Source organism: Hippoglossus hippoglossus, chromosome 22 (assembly GCF_009819705.1).
Source record: "Hippoglossus hippoglossus isolate fHipHip1 chromosome 22, fHipHip1.pri, whole genome shotgun sequence".
Classification (NCBI taxonomy): domain Eukaryota; kingdom Metazoa; phylum Chordata; class Actinopteri; order Pleuronectiformes; family Pleuronectidae; genus Hippoglossus; species Hippoglossus hippoglossus.
In genome coordinates, this window is record NC_047172.1 from 5,512,585 (window position 1) to 5,535,690 (window position 23,106).

At 41.8% G+C, this 23,106-nt stretch overlaps 1 protein-coding gene across 3 annotated transcripts in view; it reads left to right on the forward strand.

Moving 5' to 3' along the window:
* The window catches only part of slc25a21 (solute carrier family 25 member 21), an 86,710-nt gene that overhangs the window by 59,779 nt on the left and 3,825 nt on the right, over positions 1–23,106 (forward strand). For all 3 annotated transcript variants that reach the window (XR_004612690.1, XM_034576050.1, XM_034576051.1), the window contains 5 exons: positions 9,375–9,458; positions 18,182–18,248; positions 18,886–18,945; positions 21,595–21,702; positions 21,834–21,998. Coding sequence is in view for 2 of the 3 variants with exons in the window: in XM_034576050.1 (XP_034431941.1) it covers positions 9,375–9,458; positions 18,182–18,248; positions 18,886–18,945; positions 21,595–21,702; positions 21,834–21,998 (484 nt within the window). In the remaining variant the exon portion in view is untranslated. The remainder of the gene's footprint in view (positions 1–9,374; positions 9,459–18,181; positions 18,249–18,885; positions 18,946–21,594; positions 21,703–21,833; positions 21,999–23,106) is intronic.

Consider the following 23,106-nt stretch of genomic DNA (forward strand, 5'->3'; position numbering starts at 1 on the left):
CAAAATTTGGGTGAAAGGAAGGTCTGTTGTAGCCATTATTAGCTCAGAACATTGGTAAAAAAACACTTTTGTGACTCGACCACACTGGACACTACATGTAGGACCTAAAGGTGAAAGTTGTGTCAGATAATTCACGGCGTATATTCTTGCCTTTGTTGTTTCATTTCTACTCCCCGTGGCGTGCTCGCTGACCAGTCGAGCCATGACCCCCGTTACTCACCATTTCTAACAACTACATCTATCTTTCATGTGAGGGACTCCTGCAGAGCCCACCTTCCATCAGACTGACTTACAGCCTCTTTCATCGTTGTGAAGGAGTGAATGTCTGTAGACCTACGTTTATATCGGTAATTTTGAGATAAGCACATGGGTGCATTGCATGTAGTTTCGTGCCAAGCGGTTAGAGGTTTAGTTTAGTGTCTTTGACAAATGGATTTATCAATAATTGGAAAATGAATTGTTAATCTATGTTGATTACTGAATTACTTAGCTCTACTTCTGTTGCTGATTATCTATTTGGCGCTTTATTTATCCTCAAATTTTATTATAGCTTTTAGAAATGTTTGAAATAAACCTAAACTGAATAATTGTAGTGTTTGCCCCAAAAGCTTTTCTACCACCTGGACGATGGAGACATTATTACAAACTGTTTGTCCTATTTAAAGTTAGGTTTCCTTGATGATGCACACACAGTGGGGTGCAGACCAGTGTGAGACCCATTACAGGTCATAACTGAGATTAAGGGAATAAAGTGAGGTATGCTGAGAGAAGATTATTGACATTTATTTATTTTCATGAACTATTTATCACACATACAACTTCAATTGTGCAACTGTGACCGTTCAGTTTTATGTTTTTTCATGCTTTTAATACGTCGATCCAGAAACTGCAACATTTATCTCATTGTGAGTCACTCTGGATAATAATCAGCCCAAAATGTAAATGTAGCATACTTCGCACAAAGTAAACAGTTAATTGCCGCTGACCATGACGTCCCCCCCCGCCCCCTCTTCATGGTTAGTGGCAGGAATGTCGGGTTGAAGATGGAGGGTGTGGTGTGGGGATGGGGGGGCAGTCGTCAGTTTAGCAGAGAGAGACAGTGGGACCGGAGTTACAGCTTTTCATTAACCTGGAAACCACCTAGTTACATGGTTCATGGGCTGGTCTCAGCTCACTTGGAGGTAACAAAGGGTGTCGGGCGGCACTTTCTGCAGGGGGCTGTGCGCTCGGGGCACCCCATCTGACTCTGATCAGGTTCTCCCTCTCATTAGAGACTTGCACTGAGCCCGCGTTTCCCTTCATGTCGAGATCCTGTTACACGAAGCTCCGCCCTACACCCATGCATGCGCAAACATACTCGTGCTCATCAGAAAGAAATTTCCCATCACCCCCTTCCCTTTCCGCCCATGGAGCGAAACCACGCCTTTCTCGTGTCTGCGTCTGCCTTAGCAACCTCTGCTGTCATCGTGAGCTTCCTGCAGTTTCCGCAGCGCGCGCATGATCCGGAGTGTTTGCTATAATGAGCCCAAAGATGTATTTTCTACAACAACACTTGAAATGAGCCACTCCTCCTCCACCTCTCTCCTCCACCCACACTTTCTTCCTCGCCGTTTCTGTCTTTCAAGCTCTCGCTCAGATAACCACATGTCATGCAGATTTCTTACTCCTCCCACTGACCATTAACTTGTTTCACATTCTGTCAAATGTGGTTTGAGTTTTTCAGCAACCATTTTAGTTAGCCCGTTGTTGCATCAGCCACAACTTGTGTTAATACAAACCTTATTATATAACTACGTCATCAACATTCATGAGGAATGCATTGTTTAAACTTCTATCATTACTTCTGAATTTGTAGTTTGTCGGCGATTATTTAATGTTTTCTTCTAAATCCCTGTTGAACATGTGTTTTCGTAGATTTGTATTGAATTATGCAATTCGGTAAATTGTGTTGTATGACATGCCTGTCAGAGCCATTGCAAACCACAGAGCCTGCCAGGAGCCTTTTCAAGCCTGATTGGAAAAACCTGGTGCTGGCCCTTGCTCACGGCAATATCTATGGCAACACTACCTCCATTTGGTCACAGCACGCATGAAAGTGTACCCCTCTTGGGGGGCTCGAAAGTGATCTTTGATGAGAGCTTTGACAGATGACGTCCAGTCTTTTTGGGAACGTGCGACAGCGGAGAGGATGGCCCAAAGGCTTCACCCCTCCTCCCTCCCGCCTCCAACTCTGTTTGCCCCCAACTGCTTGGTGAACCCCATTGCACTTATGGAGGAATCCCTGACACAACCCTCAAACAGCAGGGCTCAAAGCAGCAGCAGCCTGATAGCTGATCTTTTCTTGTAAAGGAGCAGGCAGGTCAGCGGTCGTCAAGCCGGCCCTTAGTCCCCCCGGCGCTGAGAGACTGGAGGGCAGGACTTTACTCGCAGTGTAAACTCAAACACATGCCGCATTGCAAAGACGACAACCCAGGCTTATTCTGTGCATCGCTTCAGTGCACAAGCGTAAGTTGTGTGACCCATTGTGGTGGTTCAGGCTGGTCGGTACTTTAAGCGTTCATGTTGGTGAGAGTCCACATCACTTTGTGAACCTGAAATTAACTTTCGCACTTTTATTACCTCTAACTGGATCTTTTCCTAAACTTGAACATGCGTTTTAGTTGTCTAACCAACACGTTAAACATACATAACTTTACCAATCATGTTATACAATCCTTCCCTAAACCTAATCGTACTGCATTTGCCAGGTATAGATATTGCAGATTTGATGCTGTCCATGAATGACATGTGGGATCCTTCAAATCCTTGTGTATCGTTCAGATTTGTACTTTTTGCTGTTTAGATATTAATTTATATACTCAACATAAAATAAACTTCAATCAAAGGAGAAAGCAAAGCATAAAATAACAGAGAAAGAAATAAACATTTTAAAATTGTTAGAAGTAAAAATAAATCACAGCTTGGACATCTTCCCGAACTGCCCCTTTCATCTGCCCATTTTATATCCAATAAAACATAATAAATCACATAATAAATGTTCCTGCTCTGTATTCTTAATTATCACAATAAAAAATGGAATACACTCACACACTATTTTATGGCATGATGTAAAATTTGTGACCCAAAAACAGGGAATCCTGGTGGTCTCAGTTGTATAGTAGTATATATAATATACAATTTAATTAATTGACAACTAACAAAAACAAAATGCAAATAAGATAAAGTTCAAAACACTGACCATTTACTTTTAATGTTGTGACAGATGTTGCTGCAGTTACTCACAGATGTTGAGGATGTAACTTTGCAGTCACAAGTAAATTGAATTCAGTTATAGATACACATAAAGAGCAGATGTGCATTTCAGTGTGTATGTTTGTGTCGTACTCGAGCACCTGTAATCATTATCAGTGAAGGGGTTCACATTCCAGTACACTAATTACAGAGTTGAGGCATTGTGTGCTTTGATTTCACTAGACCCTGACTGTGCTGAAACCACAGTGTTCCCCCCCTGCTGCCCCATCTTTTTTCTCTCTTACCCTCAAAACCCACACATGCAGGACATCCTTTATCCCACTTCCATCACCTAATTTCCAACCTCTTTCAAACATTGCACTTACTTGCAAAGTCCCTTTGAGTATTTTGAAAATGTCACTGTGGCACCAGCAGTGGAGTAGCAGATGGCCATGCAGCATTAGATGCAGAAGTGGCACGGCAACTCTATGCTCATTAAAAAGTCCTTAACCATGTGATTTTTCACCTTGTGCTTTGTTGATGTAGTTTTGGTCATTTGTACTTAAAATGTTGAACAGACACTTAAGGTCTCAGCATGGTCCCTGCACCAAACTGTTTGTGTGTTGGGTACAAAGTCCCCACAACAATTAAGTTGGACACAGTGTACTCACAAGTGAAGCTGTCTCGTCTTTGTGTGCTGAGAACAAAACTATAAGATCTTGAAGTTGATAAATAGAGGAGAAGCCACATCTGATGTCTCATTGTTAAAATGTCCACAATAGCTGCATGTTGCCATTACGCAGCATGTTTGTTTCATTGTTCTTGTCTTGAAAAAATATGTTGAAGAAGGTGAAAGATAAAGCAATTGGCTCTGGGGTGCCACAGATCAACAAGCCACCCGTCAACAAGATCCTTCGTGGCAGTCCTCTCAACCGCAAACCATAATAATTCGAACTTTGAGAGCTGTGTGCTAGATTATGTATGTAATTGCAATGGTTTGCTGCAAAAAAATACAGTGCAAGAATCCTGCAGCAGGCCTTAAACTTCCTCCCTAGTCCCTCAATCTTGTCTCCTCTGCATGGTCACTACTTTCAAAGGACTGCATCACTGACTGTATCTATAATAATTAAAGTCCCTCATGTGAGAGTACTGCACTTAAAGATAACTACAGGATCTGGTTTGCATCCAGTTAAAGAGGTTATAGTCTGGACTGGCCTTAAGTCCTCATCCTTAGTTCTTCCTCAATAATCCCAGTTGAGAACCGTGTAGCATGTATCTGAAGAAGATGCATCTGTCGGGTAAATGATGAAAGGAAAGCTAAATAGAAAAAGAAGACAACTGTAACAGATAACAGTAGTGGTAGCTATTTGCCCTTAGATACCTCTATCCACATGTGCTTTTCATCTTCACATCCAACCCATCCGCCTGCCTTAATGAAACTTTACTCATTTGGTTTCAGTCTAAAGAGGTGTCCCCACAACCAATAACTTATCAAATTGCAAATGTTTGGATAGAATTAAGAAAACAAAAAGGAGTTTAAATGAAAAAGTAATACAAAACGACCTGTGTAAAATGTTATTTATTTTTCTACAATAGAGTTCTGTGTGTAGCCGAGACCAGACAGTGCAAAGTAGAAATAGTGACTCTCAGCTTTCTTTCTGGAAGCATTCAGGGCAGTTGTCTTCCGTCTGGGGCGCACTGTGTTATAACCAGTGGTTACCTGCTGTCAGGGGAGTCTCCAAAATCCTGCTGCATTTCCTCACATCAAAGTGGCTGTTACTGTCGTTGCCCTGAACCAGTCTATAACCGGTTAAGCCCGACCAAGTTTATATGCAATGCCATCATCTGTTATGTCCTCTGTTTTTCTCTACTTTATCCAGCCATGGATTTGCATATTTCTCCTATTTTGAAATTGTGAATCAGTCAAGTTTAGCTCCTGTTTTAATTTGTTCTTGAGGAATACTCTTAGGTCTGCAGAAACAACTTTTGGAGTATTTGGTGTATCTGCTGTAAAACATCTTTTTTTTTTACTGTTTTATCATACTATAATTAAAACTACAGCTCTAACATTAGTACCATAATTTCAGTTAACAGCACTTGGCAGGGGTTAAGAGACCCCAGTTTAAACACCCAAGAAATCCTTTCTGCTTTGCAACCACTTTCTGGAAATGTCCGTAAGACTGCTCATTTTTTCCACCTATCTGCTCCACTTAAGCTTAGTGGCTTTCTAAATTTGCCACAGTCCACTTTAACATATAGAGTGATCTATCAGTCAACCAGAAGTATGTAATGCTCAAAACATCTGAGTCTCGCTCTGGGCCTGGACCTGCCCAGCCTGTCCTCGTGCTGTTTTATGCAGCTCTTTTCCTGCTCTTCCACGGTAATGCAGCCTGATCTCGGGTCACAGAGGTCAGAGTATATGAGCAGACATCTGGACCAGAAAACTGGTTCCAACATCACTGTAGGGAATCAGGGGAGTCAGTTTTATCAGTGTGAGAAAGAAGTCTGGCTTAGTGACAGGAGGATGGCGTAGGTCTTTAAACAGTCAGAGTAGCTTTTCCTCCCCTATTTGCACCAAAGCCATGCTCTCTAACCTTGGCTTTTGCAGGTCCAGTCAGCTTGCGGTGCCGGTGAAACCCAACCAGGCCTGGGCTAGATCAAGTTTTGGCTGGCTGCCGTGTCAAAAGCGTCAAAGGTTTATCACCTACCCCCCTTTAACTCGCATCTTGAATCTTCTTCTACTTGACTTTATTTTTCTACTCTGCTCTCCAAAGCTCTGTCTTTTATTGGCCTTGGCAGACACGTTTGTCCAAAACAACTTACAATAAGTACCCACCATGAAATAACGAGAGCTAGTTATCAAAGATTGGATTGTATCCCAAATAAATAGTCATGTTTCAGTGCTACACTACAAGTGGTTTGACATCAAACTGTCACACTTTTATTGTCTTGTGCTCTTTTTATTCATCAAGCTCATTTTTCCTCAGTTAGAGTCAGTCAGCACTGTTGTCGACAAACAATGAGTGATCAAAACAAGCAGTCATCAGCCCCTTTTACTTTTGATGCTTTGACCCTGAAGCACAGTTGGACGACTAAAGTCACAATTGGCCGCATTTGCCATGTTGGACCATTTAGTTCGGGAAAGTGCTCTTAACCTTGTGTACCAATGCAATGGACTTTTACCATCTTTATGATCCTGCTCATTAAAATTAACTGTCTAGCTGTAAAAAATAGATTTTCCCTTTATGTTGCCTTCTGGATTGTCTTATGCACTCCAGATCTAACATGAGAAATTCATCCCACCCCCCTGTTGATTCAGTTCCACTCCTTCTATCTTATTTTGTGCCTCTCCGTCTTTCGTCAAAACACTTTCCATGAGGGAAGGCCTGTGTAGATCAGGGCCCTCGTAGCAACCAATCCAAATAGGCAGAAACACACATAAATCATTCTCTCCGTACTTGGAGATAATTGCCCAGATTGAAATACTACAATGTAAAATACAGCAAAAGATAACTATCGGTTGTAGATATCTGTTATGTACACGTAGGGTGTTTATTTATATGTCAATCTGTGTGAACAGCTATAAACATGATTTCATGTCAGCCCATACTACGCCCTAAATTTACACTGAGCAAGTCATCAAACTAGCCACACTTTGAGTGCCACTGAGGGAATACCCCTCATTTAATCGGGCATATTTTAAGAGATCCCCTAAAAAGCTTGCCCTACCCCTTTAAAAGTAAGCCCATCAAACCTCTGCCTTTTGATCAACCTCATAACTCCTGTACCCCTTCCCAAAGGCATTTTTTAACACCAACATTAATGAGCCTTACTTCAACATCTCGTCTTCTCTGAGGTGACAGCCTGTCCTGTTGGTCCCCAGTTCGAGCCCATTATCACCGGGGTCTGGCAGCGGACACGGCCTTGCAAGGCCCTCGACCACTGTGCTCCTGTCTATAAAAATACAAAAAAAAGGTGCTCGAGCCAGCTCCACCGCCCTCATTTACCTTTTTGACTACTCTGTGGATGCCTAGAGTTTGTACTTTTATGGGCAGTGGGGGTCAGGTGGACGAGGTCTTCAGCATTATTTACCCCAGAGTGCTTGTCTTGCTCACAGAAGCGCCAACCTGCCCTCGCCTTCACCCTCACCTTGGCAGCTCAGGGGCCTGTAAAGCATAAACCCGGGGTTAGGATGTAGGGAAGGGGAAAGAAGGGGGACTCTTGATGAACTCTCAGGTATCATCACCTCTGAGTATACTGTCTTTGGCTGATGATTGAATGAGATGGTCCAAACGGTGTGTTTTAAAGAATCCCCAGGGTTGTCCTTGAGTCTACGGTCTGCAGAGTTTATGATCCGCATGACTGACTCCAAGGCCGAGTGAATCTGCTGGAGCCATGCAGGCATTTTCATTTTTTTTTATATATGTTTTTTTACCGAGGCCTTATAGAACTTTTTGTCTGTTGCTACTAAACAGACATTTAAGCAGCACTGCTTTGAGTCTCATTTTCCACTCTTAGTTGCTGTGAAAAGCAACATTAGCTACTTCCTAGCCAGGGGCTTGACGGTTCCCCTGCTGCCACAAGTTCTTCTCGTCTTCCCTATTATCTCCCACTCCCTGGGCCTTGCTGTTTGGTCCCTGGCTTTTATGGCAGGGTAGGAGAGGGCCATGAGGAAATGAGGTGACCTTGGGGTCACAAGTGGAGTCAGGGGGCTGGAACCGGACCACAGTCCTGGCAACCCAACTCTCTCAGGACTGGTTCGGGTCGGGGCAAGCAGAGCAAGGAGACTGGGGACAGGGTCTCTACCATCCTTGACCCCAGCATCATATGCCTTTAATTAAGCGAGATTTGAATTTGTTTACAAGTCCCTGCAGTCTTAAATCTTCCAGGTCCCCTCTGTACCCTTTATCCACCATCCCCTCATACCTGGAGTCCTTCTTTTCTTCTTCTCTTTAATATGGTGTCAGACATCTATTTATTATGCTGTTTTAACTGGTTTTCAGGAATGGGTTACAAGCTATTTGGGAATCCACCAAATAGGATTTGAGGGACACCCCTCTAAGATGTTAATCTGTTATGAAAGGCCGCTCACCCCACTAAACTCCCCCTGCACTGGAGCCCGGGGGCTCTTTATGGCCCCATCAGGCACCCGTGTGGACGACTTACTGCTGACCTTGTGACCTGGCAGTTGAAGCCATATGAGGAGGGAATCTTTCTCTTGTCCCATTACCTCCTACTCTCCTCATTCTGTTCTCTATTTCTACCCATATGTCCTCTTTGTACAATATTTATAAATTCTTCAAGTTAGCATTTCTTACAATTAAATCATTGTTTTTGTTGTTTCCTTGGTCACTCAAACAAATATCAAGTCTGTAGTCAATCAATAATCGTACCAGACCATTTAGTATTATGTGTTGTTTATAGAGTTTTGGATCCATGTCTATTAAATCTCTTCTGATACCCTTTGTGTACCAACACCCGAAGCTCTTTATCTCTAATAGGCACCATTTATATTCACTCTCGTGTGAAAGATTTACACACAGCCTAGCCACTGTTATTAGGGAGGTACCAGCAAGTTTGCTGCACCAGAAAGTCCTTCGACTGGCTCCTTCATATTAAAAATTTACACGTAACCGAAGAGCTGTTACAATTGGCTTACTAGCATGTTAGTAGCTGAAGAGCTCGCCACAAAAGGCCTGGTCCTGGGGAGTTGAGTGGCTAATTGGATCGGTTGGGTTAAATAAATGTTTGAGTTCTCCCCTGTGCTTGGGGGGGGGACCTGGGAGTAGGAGCCTCTCATCTTAGCAAAGGAGGCGAAAATGGAGATGAAAGCGAAAAGGAGAGAAATAACGAGACTCGTGAGCTCATTTATGATAAAGATCAGATTTATCCGAGTCCGACCGATTTATTACTTGGCCTATTTAAAATCAGCCAATATGAGCATTTCAAAGAAAATACGCAGTGTTTATCAGTGTTTGTTTGCCATTTATGCACGAATATGAAAACTTTATGTTTACATTTTAATTAAAGAATTATTGTGTCGGCACTGTATATACCATCTTGGTATGACTCGCTGATGTCAGGATGTAATTTACACAAATATTTATCGTAATGAATGTTTGATGATCATTTTGTGATTGCAGATTCCAGATCCAGACGGGAACCAGTGACCCCAACAGCTACAAGAACCTGAGCGATTGCTTCCGCACAATCTTCCGTAATGAAAGGTAGGTCATCCACAACATACAGTTTCTTCACATCACCAGTGACATCTGTCATGTTTCTTGTGTCTCTTTCCTTACTCAGATGGCCAAAGGCTTATTTATCTGTAACTTCAACTAATTTCCACTTATTCTATTTCCATTAAAAAAACCTTAGTTGTACCTCAATGGGAAAATTCTGCTTACAAACATAAAAGCAATTAGTTCTATTAAAAACATTTAAGCCATATAAAGAAAAGGTTTAAATACACAAGGTAATTGGAGGGGCCAGTCCATAGTTGGTCAACTGTTTCCAACACAATGAGGGCACATGATGTTAAAATGTCTTTACATTGCAGAGAAAGGTATTTTATGCTTTCTTTCAAAGATTAGCTTCTGAAAAATGGTATTGTCGCAGTTAGAATGACAGTACATGAGGGGTAATGGTGTGTAGTCAACATGACATTTACACTAAACATGCCGCTCTATTCGATAACTCAATGATATGGTGGTATTGTGAGGGGAAATCTGAAGGTGTTCGGTTGTTTTAAGACGGCCGGTGTGTCTATCTACAGAAATATCCTGCAACAAGCTACTGAAAGTACCTTATAACTCATTGTACCTCACATTGGATGAGAGCAGAGCAGTTATTGCCTTATGTTAAACATCACAACCAACTAAAGACAGTGATCCAGCCACGCTCCCTCCACCTCTGCCTGCCTTGTGACAGGTCTGTGAGACAGTGCAGGCGTAGGAGAAAGTGGTTGCCACTCGCTCTGTTTACGGCGAGTCGACAGCTTTACAGCGGATATAAAGTTGATCTGCTGCGAGGTGTGAGCAAGCGCACGGTGAGAGGCCAGCCCGTGACAGTTGGAAATCCTCTGTTGGCTGTAGTTCAACAGACATCCTGCTACAGTAGCTGTGCCCTTTTCACCCCACACCCTCGGTGGGAAATTGAATGCCTGCATGCTTTTTGGGTGTGTCCTTAGGGAGTAGGTTTGCATGAATTTCCAGAGAAGTCTCTGACTAAAGGAAATGGTGGCCAAACTACACAGCATCAACACCATCAGCTATTGGGGCTATTTGACTGTAAGTTCATGCAACAGATCTATCTCTCTCTCTCTGTGTGTGTGTGTGTGTGTGTGTGTGTGTGTGTGTGTGTGTGTGTGTGTGTGTGTGTGTGTGTGTGTGTGTGTGTGTGTGTGTGTGTGTGTGTGTGTGTGTGTGTGTGTGTGTGTGTGTGTGTGTGTGTGTGTGTGTGTGTGTGTGTGTGTGTCGGCGGACAGACGGAAGATTCACTTTGCGTCAACCAATTATCACTAACAGTATATTTTTTTGAGGCTGTAATCACTCCCCAGTAGCACATTGAGTTTTACCCCCAGGCCAAACCACTTAGTTATAATTTATACAAATAGTGTTAGGCCCCGCTGTTGTAGAATTATTATTAAAAATAAACATTTCCCTTCAGCTCGTGGTAGGACTGAGCTAACACCAGGCCTCACTCCGTCTGAGGCGATGAGGGAGGAAACCTGAGCCCTCTGTTCGAGCCCAGTGATTAAACTGAAGAAAGACATGGAAATGTGCATGTGTATGACTCCATCCATTTGTCACTTTATAACCGGGACACAATGACCTTTAGACTTTACTTTTAATATCGAAGCAAGATACATTTTATACAGTTTTAGCCCAGAAATTTCTTTCAAAAATTTTAACATTAGGTGGTTAATAAATCTGGAAAATCTGGCATGAAATCCTGTAGCTGTGCTCATAAGTGTGTGACAGTGTGAACTACATTCACCAACATGAGGTTGCGTGTTGCCTCACAGGCCACACTCCTTTTTTTTCCCCCTTGCATGTGGGTGCAGCAGAATGAGCATGTGTTAAGTGTTTCCGTCTGGAGGCAAACAAAAAGACTCTATTCTCAAGCATTCTTTACCAGTGTGGTATCCAGAGACTGGGTCGGGACCCAAAGCATGGTCACAGAATTATTAGAAGGGTCCATGCGTTGCAGCGGAGACTCCGTACGGTAGATCAATGAGTAACGCCCTGGAACTAACAGTGCAGGGTTGGTGGGGTGTTGGGGGGGGGGGGGGCTGACTCCAGCTGGGACCACCCATGCAAAAAATATATACATCCACAGAAGTGTGAAGAAGTACAGATAAGCGTGTCCACCAGATTACATATGTTTTTCTGTGGAGAAAGAGGCATGGTTTGTGTGAAGCAGCTGGCAGCTTAAAGGGGTAGTTTGATATTTTTGGAAGGTTGTTTATTTACTTTTATGCCCAGAGTTATATGTCGTTGTACGTATCAGTTTTTGGTCCAAGCCCCAGCGTGTTAATTAGTGAGCTCCAGGGGTGATGGGAGGGGGATTTTTGTTATTTTTTGGACTGAGCCAGGGTTTTTTCCCACTAATTTCCAGTGTGTTCATTCAGGTGTTGGATGCTTTATATCCACTGCACAGACATGAGAGTGGTATCAATCCTCTTGTACAACGCACACCAAACAATATAATGTATCCCAAAATGTCACGTCCCGAGTCATTCTTAACGTGAAAAGAAAATCTAAAAAAGTTAAGCATGTTTGTTTGAGTTCAATTCTTACATCCTCCAGGTGTGAACCTGAGGCTGCACAGTTACACTTTACACTTTTAGGGTCAACGGAGACATTTTTGAAATATTTCAATTCTCATGTTTCATCTTATAGATTAAACCAAATTTAACAAAATACACTAATTAATAAATATAGGTGATCTGATCAGCTGTAGGTATATAATATAGCAGGACTGAGGCTCAGTGATACAAATACTATATTTACATGTTACACACACACATATATGTACTGTATATATATGTATGCTGTTACCCACAATACAATAGTTTAAGTTTACTTTTATAGTCATACATCCTCATACAGAGTATACGCCTGAATGAAATGTGGGATTCTCACAGGTGCAAAAATTAGAGCAACAAAACATGCAACCTATAAACATGGCATACGACAGATAAACAGAACAAGATGGGTGTTGCATATGTCTACTGGTGGTGAAGGTGCTGTGTGCATGTATGTTAAACATGGGAAACATATTAAAAAGTCCACATGTTTGGCAGAATAAATAATAAATACTAAGCAGATTAAAAACAGCGGTTAGAACAAAACGTGGTCAGCAGTGTAGTTATCCCCCTATGATTACTGTGATAAAAATATGTGTATGTGTACTGTATATAAAGTACAGTAAAAGCATTACAAGAGAATATAGTGCAGGGGATGAATAAGAGGATTCTATAATGGTTTAGTTGGTCTGTAATAGTTTTAGTCAATTGTTTTTGTTACACATGGCTTTGCTTTTGTCCAGCTCCTCATTGTCGTCATAGTTTTTAAATCTGAAATACAACCAGACATCTGCCCCCGAGGCCTGGCGGCGCCTTCAGTGGAGCAGCGCCCACCATGTTTTATGTCTCTCGCGTGGCCAAGCTTCCCCGCTCAACGAGATCTGACAACGCGAGGCTAACCGGGTTCGAGCTTCACACGTCCACAGGAGACTGCTTTACACTGGAAAAGGAATATATTAAACGATCCATCTCAGGATTTTATGAATTGATATTGGACCACTCAATTGAAGAAGATTTGAATCAGGAAATTCCTTTTTTTTTAAACCCAGCCCTGTAAAGTAGAGACACTTGTTATTTGTCCAGTATTGTCCTGTATTTTATCCAGTGGATCCTGGCGACTGGTGATTCTGCCTCGTTGTCCCTCTCAGTGCGAAGGTTACAGTCGACTCTGGGAAAGTGGAAATATTTGTAGGTGAAGCATGCCGGTTGTTTACATGTTGAAAAGTTCCTGGGGGCGGCTCATATTTCTCATGACAGAGCTGTGAAAATTAACACTGATCTCTTATCATTTTACTACTTTCATTTAAATGCAAAAGTTACTTTAAGCTTTTACACATTTCTCCAGTTAAGAAGTCAGAGCTTGTCGGTGTGATATTATTGGCCAGTTTATTTAATCAAATGTTTGTGTGGTTGTGTCAGTGCTACTCCTCCTCTCCACAATGGATGGGAGGCTGTTAAAAAAGGAAAGGTTTATGAAAATGAAAGACAAATCTCATACACAAGTGCATACAAACACACAAACGCTCCTCCCCCTGGTCAGGAGGACATTTGCTTAGTAAAGCCATAAAGGGACTTAGTGTGTATTTTACATTGGGAATCAAATTAGAATTCAAATGATTGCCACTCACTAGAAGCCATATTTGTTCTGTAACAAATTTCTCCCCCCTCCTTTATCACCTGGTGGCCCCCCCAGCTTGACCACACCCGGGAAATCCACGGCCACTATTTGCATGGACACAGAGAGCAGAGGGATGGGCCTTCCGTCGGACTAAAATGACTTGTTTACACAAACGAGCGGAGGAATCGATTTTTCCCTCGCTCTCTTTTTACCACTCATGTAACTTGAGGTGTTGACAAAATGTTTGGACTCTGTACTTGTACGAGTTGGCAACAAGTACTTTGGTAATAAGTTGTGGTTCACTGCAGTTTTTTGGGGGGGGGATCTCAGCCTCTCTGGCTTCTGTTCGGCTGTAAGGGCTCGTCCTTCTCAGGTTATACTGAGAAAGCCAGCAACGGAAATATTTACCCTCGGACTCAATCATCCAAGATCATCTCTGTTGACTTGTGGTTGATGTTGCCACAACAGAGCTGGTGCCGCTGTTCACAGGATACAGTCGGTCACGCCTCATTCGACCTTTGTATAATATCAAAACACACTTTATACTTTCTTTCTTTCTGTCACCTGCAGGCAACATAGTCAAAGAGTTGCTCTTCTTTGGCTGATTGTTTGCAATGAAATGATGGCCTCACTGTTTTGGCCCTGTTCACACCTTCCTGTTTGCAAACATGAAGTAGAATTAAGGGGAAGTAGCTTCTTCTACATTGTATTCCACACAGTCTATAAATAGTTCTTGTTGTTTATAACCCATTCCTAACTGATCAGAATTCATGTAGTTAAGAATTGTTTGATCTCATTTGTTTTTATTGATTAACACTTTCACTTTTTACGGGAAATGGCCCAATGATGGTTATTAATGTGTTGTTTTAACTGATTTTGAAAAGCTCCATACAGAAGAAAATGATCAGAACCAGATTAGATTTCCTCTGAGCTCAAGCTTCCTCTTTGAAATCTTTCTTCTCCATTTTCAGGCAGCAATATTCTGTCCAAACACAGGCTGAAGCGTAGTTGTATCTTCCTGATATGTCAGTGGCCTGTTGATGTGACAACATTACCTGTTTTTTGTGTGTTTGCTGTGTGTCTCAGTAATGTCTGAACGAGTTCATTTATTCTGGTACAGACAATTATTTTTAATAGTATACGATGATACGATCTTGTAAAATCAAATATTAATATAATAAGAAGTAGTATAAGTAGTCGGTTGATTAGCAGACAGTCATTGCTGTTGGAAAGCTCTGTCACTTGACAAGTGTTTTGATAATTAGTTGTGGTTCACTGCAGTTTTTGGACGGCGACCTAGCTGCTGTGGTCTTCTGCATGTAATGGCCTGTCCTTCTCAGGTTGTATTCAGTAGAAAAGTAAGAAGCCAGCAGTGAAAATATTTACACTTGGACACAATCAACTAACATCATCTCTGTTGACTTGTAGACGATGTTGCCACAACAGAGCTACAGCCACTGTTCACAGGATGCAGTCGGTCGCGCCACATTGTCCTCTCCACACCGAACTGTGTATAATATCAATATGCTCTCACTGAAATGCTCTTTCTCTCTGTCACCTGCAAGCAACTTAGTTGAAGAGTTGCCTTATTTTGGCTGATTGTTGGCAGTGAAGAAGTGTCTGTTTTGGTTCTGTGTGTGTTTGCAGATACGTTATGCTTGTCTTCCTCTTTGCTTTGGACTTTTTGGTTTGATGACTTCACATTCTGCATTGCATTGACTAATTTGACAGATGCTTGCCACTACTGTAGGAGACGGTGCAGTACTAACAGCTAAATCTGTTCAAAGATTAGCCATTGAGGCATGTTGGGGGTGTTAGGAGACGAGGTGTTCTCAGAGGAGATGAGTCTTGAAGATCAAGATGAACACCCCTGCTCTGATAGCATCTGGTATCTTGTTCTACCATCAGAGAACAGACGAGAGCCCGTATAGAGTCTGGTTGTCATGTGTGCAGGGATGTTCAGATTTTGTTCTCATTTACATTTAAGGAAATAGTTGCACATTCAACAGCAATAAAATGCATCATCTGAACCCAGCAGTGTGTTAGTCTGTATCCATCATTCTTCTGGAGGACTATGTTGCAGCCAAATCTGTTGGTAGCAGCTACCAGCATAAAGCACATGAGTCTGCCGTCTGTAGGTAGGTTTTGACAGGTATTTCTGGAGTTCTCTTAAATGAATTAGTTATTCAGGTATAATCAGAAAAAGATAAAGTGACTAACTCAAATCCATAACTAAAAGTTATTTAACTGTAAGCTCTGTTTCTGAGATATTTGTTCCTTTGGCTTCAAAATAAAGAAAAACATAATAAAACACCTCTTTTTCTCTGGAACTTGGATAATTTGCATTTTCCATGAACTCAATATTTTCTCATGGAAAAATGTCCCGCCAGTAAATAAACAAGGATGTGGTTGTTTGGGATTCCGGGTCCGTCACTTCTGGTCATGTTGTTCGGTCTGAACTTGTCTCAAACAGTCGCTTCACATATTATGATTTATATCCCTGTTGCACAATGTGGTATAACTACTCCGTATAGTGTGTCAGCAAAGTAATGTAGGTTCGTATTTAGTGACAGCATAGTACTTGTATAATTTTCTTTGTTAGTGTCAACTACACAAGTTCAAGCCATGAACTGTTCAACCCATGTTTTCACTAAATTGAAGAATGAGGGAAATGCACATGTATGCACTTCTGAATGTATACGAAACACGCTTAATGCCGCCTTTGCAAAACAGAAAACATACTACTACCAGGTCTGACTGCTCTCAACGGCTCTTACATCATACATGCTTTGCCCTTATGAGTAAAAACTCTAAAATCTTTCATGTTGTAGGTTAATATGTGATGTTTTTAGATCAATTATACAGTTTATGTGATAGGTAATGTATAAGGTCTGACTGTGAAAGATTCTAAACACAAAAGGAATATCTTTAAGACATGTGTGTTCGATTAAATAAGTGTTTTTTTTTATAAATCTACCCAAACTGTCCACTTATTTTGTAAATATACTCCATAAAAGCGATATCTAACTAAATAAACATTGTGTTAATATATGAATACATTTTCACATACCTAACTCAATGCTTGATTTCATTTTTCCTGCATCAAGTAGGATGTAAATCACTGATGGACGTATCATGAAGCAAAGGCAAACTAACAAATTGACTGAAATTACACAGCTACCGTCCAACTCATCAAATGATGAAATGAACTTTTAAGTCGCTTCCTGATGAGGATGTTTACCAAGGTTTGTGGTTTGAAAATGTTTCTTGGTCATTGCGCTGCCAAACAGCATTAATATACTTTCTGTTTCCATTTTATGAGCTTGGTATCGTTCTGGTTTCCATGTGTACTCGGTTTAGATTGTTTTATACAGTAAAGACTGAAGTGAGGCTGTGACCTTACATCTTTAAGAATCCCACGTTATACCAGTATGAAAATGTGTGCTCCTAGAAGGGCAACTTCACCTGTTGTGTCTTTTTAAAAGACAAACTGATGACGTGCCTCCAGAGGAGATGATGTTAGTTGCATTGTGGGAAATGTGAGAGACGGACAAATTGGATGCTGATACTGACTCAAATCACTCTATAGGGTATCAGTGAGAATGGGTCTGATCTATGTAGTTAAATCCTGTGAGATTCTATGTTTACATCTCTACGTGCATCACATTACCAGTAGACCCATACATTTTGGATGGAGCTGAAACAGAGGGTCAGCTGTTTGGACTTACTTCATATTTGCTTGAATTCTAATTTTTGAAGAATCTTCATTTCCATTTAAGTTATGAGCAATACTTTTTGTATTACAGAGTTAGGAAAGCAATGTTTAAATCCAGCCTGATGTTGTCCTGATGTAAAAGAATGATCTCACAGTGAGACATACTGTCCAGCTTATTATTACTATTCAACACTGGTATCAGATCACTTTTTCAGCCAAATACCCAAAACCCACGTCAGCATCAGGACAGAAGTGGTTGAGTTGGTGCATCCTGGCTCCATCTTTTTGGAACTTGACATATTCTAGGAATTACAATCAGGAATATCTTGGCTACTGCATCGACTGTAATCTTCGTGTAAATGCTCCAGCGTTATGAAAGTGCACTTCTCAATTCCCAGAATACTCTTAACTAGAAATGATTGTAGTTACTTATCATTTGTGGTGAACATTTTCCATTGTATGACTTACGAGAGATAGTTAGATTGTTTTTCCAGGATGTTCCAGGCGGCTTTCGGCATTCCGAATTTTTAACTTGCTTCTGTTGTGTAATAAATTGTGTGAAATAAGTTAAGCATTACTTTATTTATATGCCAACACTATACAGATGTTCCAGTTTGTTATCTGCTCAACGCAGTCAAGTTTTTTTTCCACCATTTTTCCTGATACATTTTCTGTTAATCAAGTCAATAAGTACTTTTTTAAACCAAATTAACTGACAAATTGTTTTAGTTCTTGATAACATCCCGTTTGGTTAACATATCAGATGCAGTCAACAAACAGATAAGCAACTTTCCTTTTCTCTCTGCAGGATATTTGGCTTCTACAAGGGAATCCTGCCTCCAATTGTGGCCGAGACACCAAAGAGAGCAGTCAAGGTGAGATAAAGCACATGCTTGTTGTTTTTATACAGAGCTGCAAAACTTCTTGGGCTGTGACGCTCAGACTCTAAGGTACATAGATGCAGATTAAACCCACTCGCTCGTATTTGCTCTGTCGGCTGTCCCAAATATTGACATACAACTGTTTGCAGCAAGCCCGAGCTCAAATCTTTTGTGTGCATATCTCCATTCACATCACCAGTACATGCAATGGTGCGATGTGGGGAGGTTGGGCACAGAGGAGGCCTGATGCCTGGTATATGGAGCTTCTCGGTAATGAGATGCTGGAAACGAGGGTGTGTGAACTAATAGGCGCTCACACTGAGAAGACGGGGTAATCACTCGCACGGTGAACAAAGCTGGCTGATGGTGAGAAATGTCTGGAGCAAAGAATTAAAGCAAATTAAAGCCTCGATTAAAACACCTCTGTTGGTGTTTTGGTCTTTGCTCAGATAGAGAAATCAGCAGATGTGTTTCTTTCTGCTTCACTTTTCAGGTGTTTGTCGAATTGATAAGATGCTCAGCGAAGTTCATGTGTGTCGGACGTGGCTGCTTTTAATAGTTTGTGTTCTTGTGTATATGTCGGTGTGTATGTGTGCTGGGATTATTCATTCATTATTCATTTCCTCCGCAGTTTTTCACTTTTGAACAATACAAGAAGTTGCTGAACTTGACCCCTCTGTCTCCTGGTGTGGTAAGTTGTAGACACAGAAACATTTGAATACATTTTCACCTGTAAAACAAACATGCACTCCTACACACACACACACACACACACACACACACACACACACACACACACACACACACACACACACACACACACACACACACACACATACTCTTTCTGAGCCCGGAAAAATGTTTTTAAAAAATCAACATTTCAGCTCTCCTGCCATGTGCAGACGAGACAAAGACAAATGCCAAGAATAATTTAACCAGCCAAATGAATTAATGTAAATGTAAACGTTCCTGTCAATGTAGTTTTCACTGCTGCTTCATGTACAAAAACAGTTAATGCAACAGTACATTTGGAGAATTTATTATTCATCTTACATTTTTGTTACACTCAGTGAGGCTTTTTTTTGGGACTGTAATATTGTAATAAATAGAAAATTGACAACTGAACTACCTGAGCCAGCGGCCATCTCACTTTAGAAATGTTCAAATGAGTATTTCTCAAATGGGGATTAAGTAAAGGAGGCTCGGATAAGAATAACTATTTTGTTAAGTGTTAAGCGCATGTGACAGCATCACTGCTGACGTGAATCACAGATGGTTTAATAAAAGTCCAACTTAAATTAATAACAGTTGAGGGGAATTTGCAGGTTTTAAAATAGAATGGCACTTGTGCAGAACGCATACCTCTACCCAACGGTCTCCTAAATTCAATCAAGCTGCACCAAATTACACTCACTCATAGATATCAGCTGCTTGTTTCATCAAGATCAATTCATTATTCTTTGGGAAATTGGTAAAAAATGTCAATGTTTAAGAAAGAGGAAAAAAACTATCGGTTGTCCGGATCCACACCAAAGGTTAAAGGCTCTTTTCTATCCTTCCACCAAGTTTCATAGAAATCCTCTCAGTAGTTTTTGCATTATTCTCCTGACAATATTGTTTATCGTTCAGGACATTGATCAGACATTATGACACCCCTCGATCAGAAATGTGGCCGATTCATAAACTATATAATGAAACACTGTAGAGCGCTGACCTCCGCCAAGGCCCAAGAGTCCCCTTGAATTCTATCAAGCTGCACCAATCATTTCACACACTCATAAAAATCTGTCCCCCTGAACAGCTTATCACACAATGTTAAAGAAAGTGGAAAAAATAATTCTTGGACCTGTAGTTTTTGCGTAATTCTACAAAATATCAAACCTAGATGAAAACTTAACCTCCTTGGCCGAGGTAATAAAGATGTATTTGTGAGTCCTAACAATAAGGATTGTATTCTTGTGTTAAACCTACACAGTACATTGTTTAGTTCCAGATCCAGTCAGCAAAATCATGCTCAGTCCTAACAAACGCTCTCTACTCTATGTTTGATTGGCGGTTGTTAGTTCTGGAGACTGGTTACACCACAGGCCGTGAACATACAAGTGCTTCCATCCTTATTGACTAACCTGCTTTCTGTTACACTGACTCAGAGTTTTAAGGTGGACAGATTTGCGTTGCTGAGGTGCGGTCATCACACACCACCTTTTCAGTTGGCAGCCAAGTGTCAGCCGTGATGGATGACATACCTGTAACTAAGCGTTGGGGCTGTCCCAGCACGGCGCATATCTGCGGCTTGTTTTCACAGCATTGGTGGAGAAATGTTTACCTGTCCCATCCATCATTTTCCCTTCTTCCTCTTCTTCCTCCTCTTCCGCCTCCTTCTCACTATCTTCAAGTAGCTCCATTTCCCTCTCATCTGGTCATTAGTGCAAGTGGATTAGGATCGGTTCTGAATGTCTGTCTCTCTCCCTCTCCCTCTCCCTCTCTCTCTCTCCCTCCCTCTCGCTCTCTCTCCTATTCGCATGGTGCAGCTGAATGCCTTCACTCTGATTAATGAGGACACACACAGTAATAACACAAATAAGGAATTAAAACGTGGCTCGCTGGCTGTGTAAACATCGCCAGGCCTGTCTGAGAGGATGGGTCCCGGGGCTCTGACAGCAGGATAAAGAGGCAGGAAGAGTAATGAGCTATAGACACGTTCTTGACATGTTCCCATTACGCTTCTCTCTGAGCGCGCGCACACACACACACACACACACACACACACACACACACGTGCGCAGCCCAATGGAAATACATGTAGTGTTGCAACATCCACTGTTAATTACTTGTCAGGGATACAGATTTATTTATTGCTGGTGTTTTTATTACATGTTATCCATCTTGTCCTATTTTTTTTAAACATTGGATTAATTAAAGTGCTTTGATTATTAGAAAGTTAATGTTTTATAATTAAGATATGTTAATTGTCCTCCTTTGTAATGATGACTCTTAAATGCCTCACTTGTTTTCTCACATTCTTCCGTCTTTCTTTCTTTCTTTTGTTCAATCTCTTGTCTGTCATCGGACATTTTTTGCAAATGATAACAAACACAGCTGCCATCTGCGTCTTCAGACAAATGTCAAATGACAACAATGACAGCCCTGACAGAAATGTCCAGTTCAGACGCAACAAAGAGACTTGAGGAACAAGTTTCCAAAAACAAAACTACAACTCAGCTGAGCTCTCGCAGCCTGGACGTATTGGCAGCCGTCCTCATCATCTATTGTGCTTTTCTCTCTGCCCAAATATTATCTCCACATTCTCAGTCCTAAATCATGTCCATCTTCTCCACAGGCGCTGTCTGTAGCCGGGCTTGGCGCAGGCTTGACTGAGGCTGTTGTCGTCAATCCGTTCGAAGTGGTGAAAGTCAGTCTCCAGGCCAACCGAGATTCGTTCAAAGAGGTTGATAGAAATAAAATACTGCTTTGACTTTTTAAAGTGTTGGTCATGTGCACATTTCTCCAGAGGCCCAGTGGTTTCTGCGTCAGCCTTTTTGACATGTATTCCTTCTGAATTCTCTCTCTCAAATATAGCAACCCTCCTCATTTGCTCAAGCCAGACGCATCATTAAGTCGGACGGCTTTGGACTGAAGGGTCTGAATAAAGGATTAACATCAACACTCGGACGCCATGGAGTTTTCAACATGATCTACTTTGGCTTCTACTTCAATGTCAAGGATGCTATTCCAACCAGCCCGGTAACACGCCAATCAAAATCTATGATCACACTCTGACCCACAGCTCTGTTTTGCTTATTGCCCACAAATGCAAACTGCGAGCCAAGTGACAGACGCACGCTCTAGCTTTGCTTTGTAATTTATAACCCTGACTACACCTAGTTAGCTAACCTCAGGCTACATGATACACACGTGTCCCAGCCACCTTGCCAGTGGGGAATAACAAGTGTTTGACAGTGTGATTAGTTCGCCTGACTGCCAGGGCAAGGAGGAAGCAAAAATCAGAGCGGAGCTTCTAAGATCAGCTCGCTAATACCTCGTCTATTTGCTCCTCATAACATCCTCAAAGTCTCGGGTTACACATCCGGCAGGGCCTGATGGCCCAAACAAAAGTTAATTTTGTTTAATGGAAACGTTACCATACGCCAGTTCCACATGTACAAACTGGAGCATTAGATTAACTCCAATGAACTAATGGGAAGCAGACAACGGCACTATTTTCAAGAGAGGGTTACAGCGGGAGCCCAGGCTCTGCTATATTTTCAACATTTTTCCAGTGACGCATGATGTACAGCGGACCAAGTGGTCATCCTCTGTGAAAGATAATTACGTGGCTAGATGACTCAAATAGCTCTCGTCTCAGATTGTGGCTGTCGCTTTTGGGAATGAGCCATCGGTATGTACATCGATGGAATGATCCTGTTTGTGAGCGGCCATTGTTGAGGCAGCAGAGGATAAATATTGTGGGCCCCGGGCAGCTCGCAGGCGGAGCTGATAGTGGCATTTCTCCAAAGCCCTTTTTGGGAGCAACATAAGCAATGAGTTTGTAAATCAAACACGTCGGTAGTCAAATTTATCCGGCCGAGCTCGGGCTCCTCTCGTATCGCCATTTGAATAGTACAAAGGAGGCAGATAGCACACTGCCATCATTCACAAGTGAATGCGTGAGGAGATGTTTGCTCAAGGCTCTTAGGAAGTGGGTTGATGGGTGTACTTAAGCTGCGGGTACGTTGCCCCCTTCCCCACTCGAGAAAAACAGAAGAAGTGGGATTAGCTGTTGATTTACCTCGGCTCTCAGGGTGTCCAGCCGCTTGAGAAAGGCCTGGACTAGAGAGGCTGCTGTCATTTG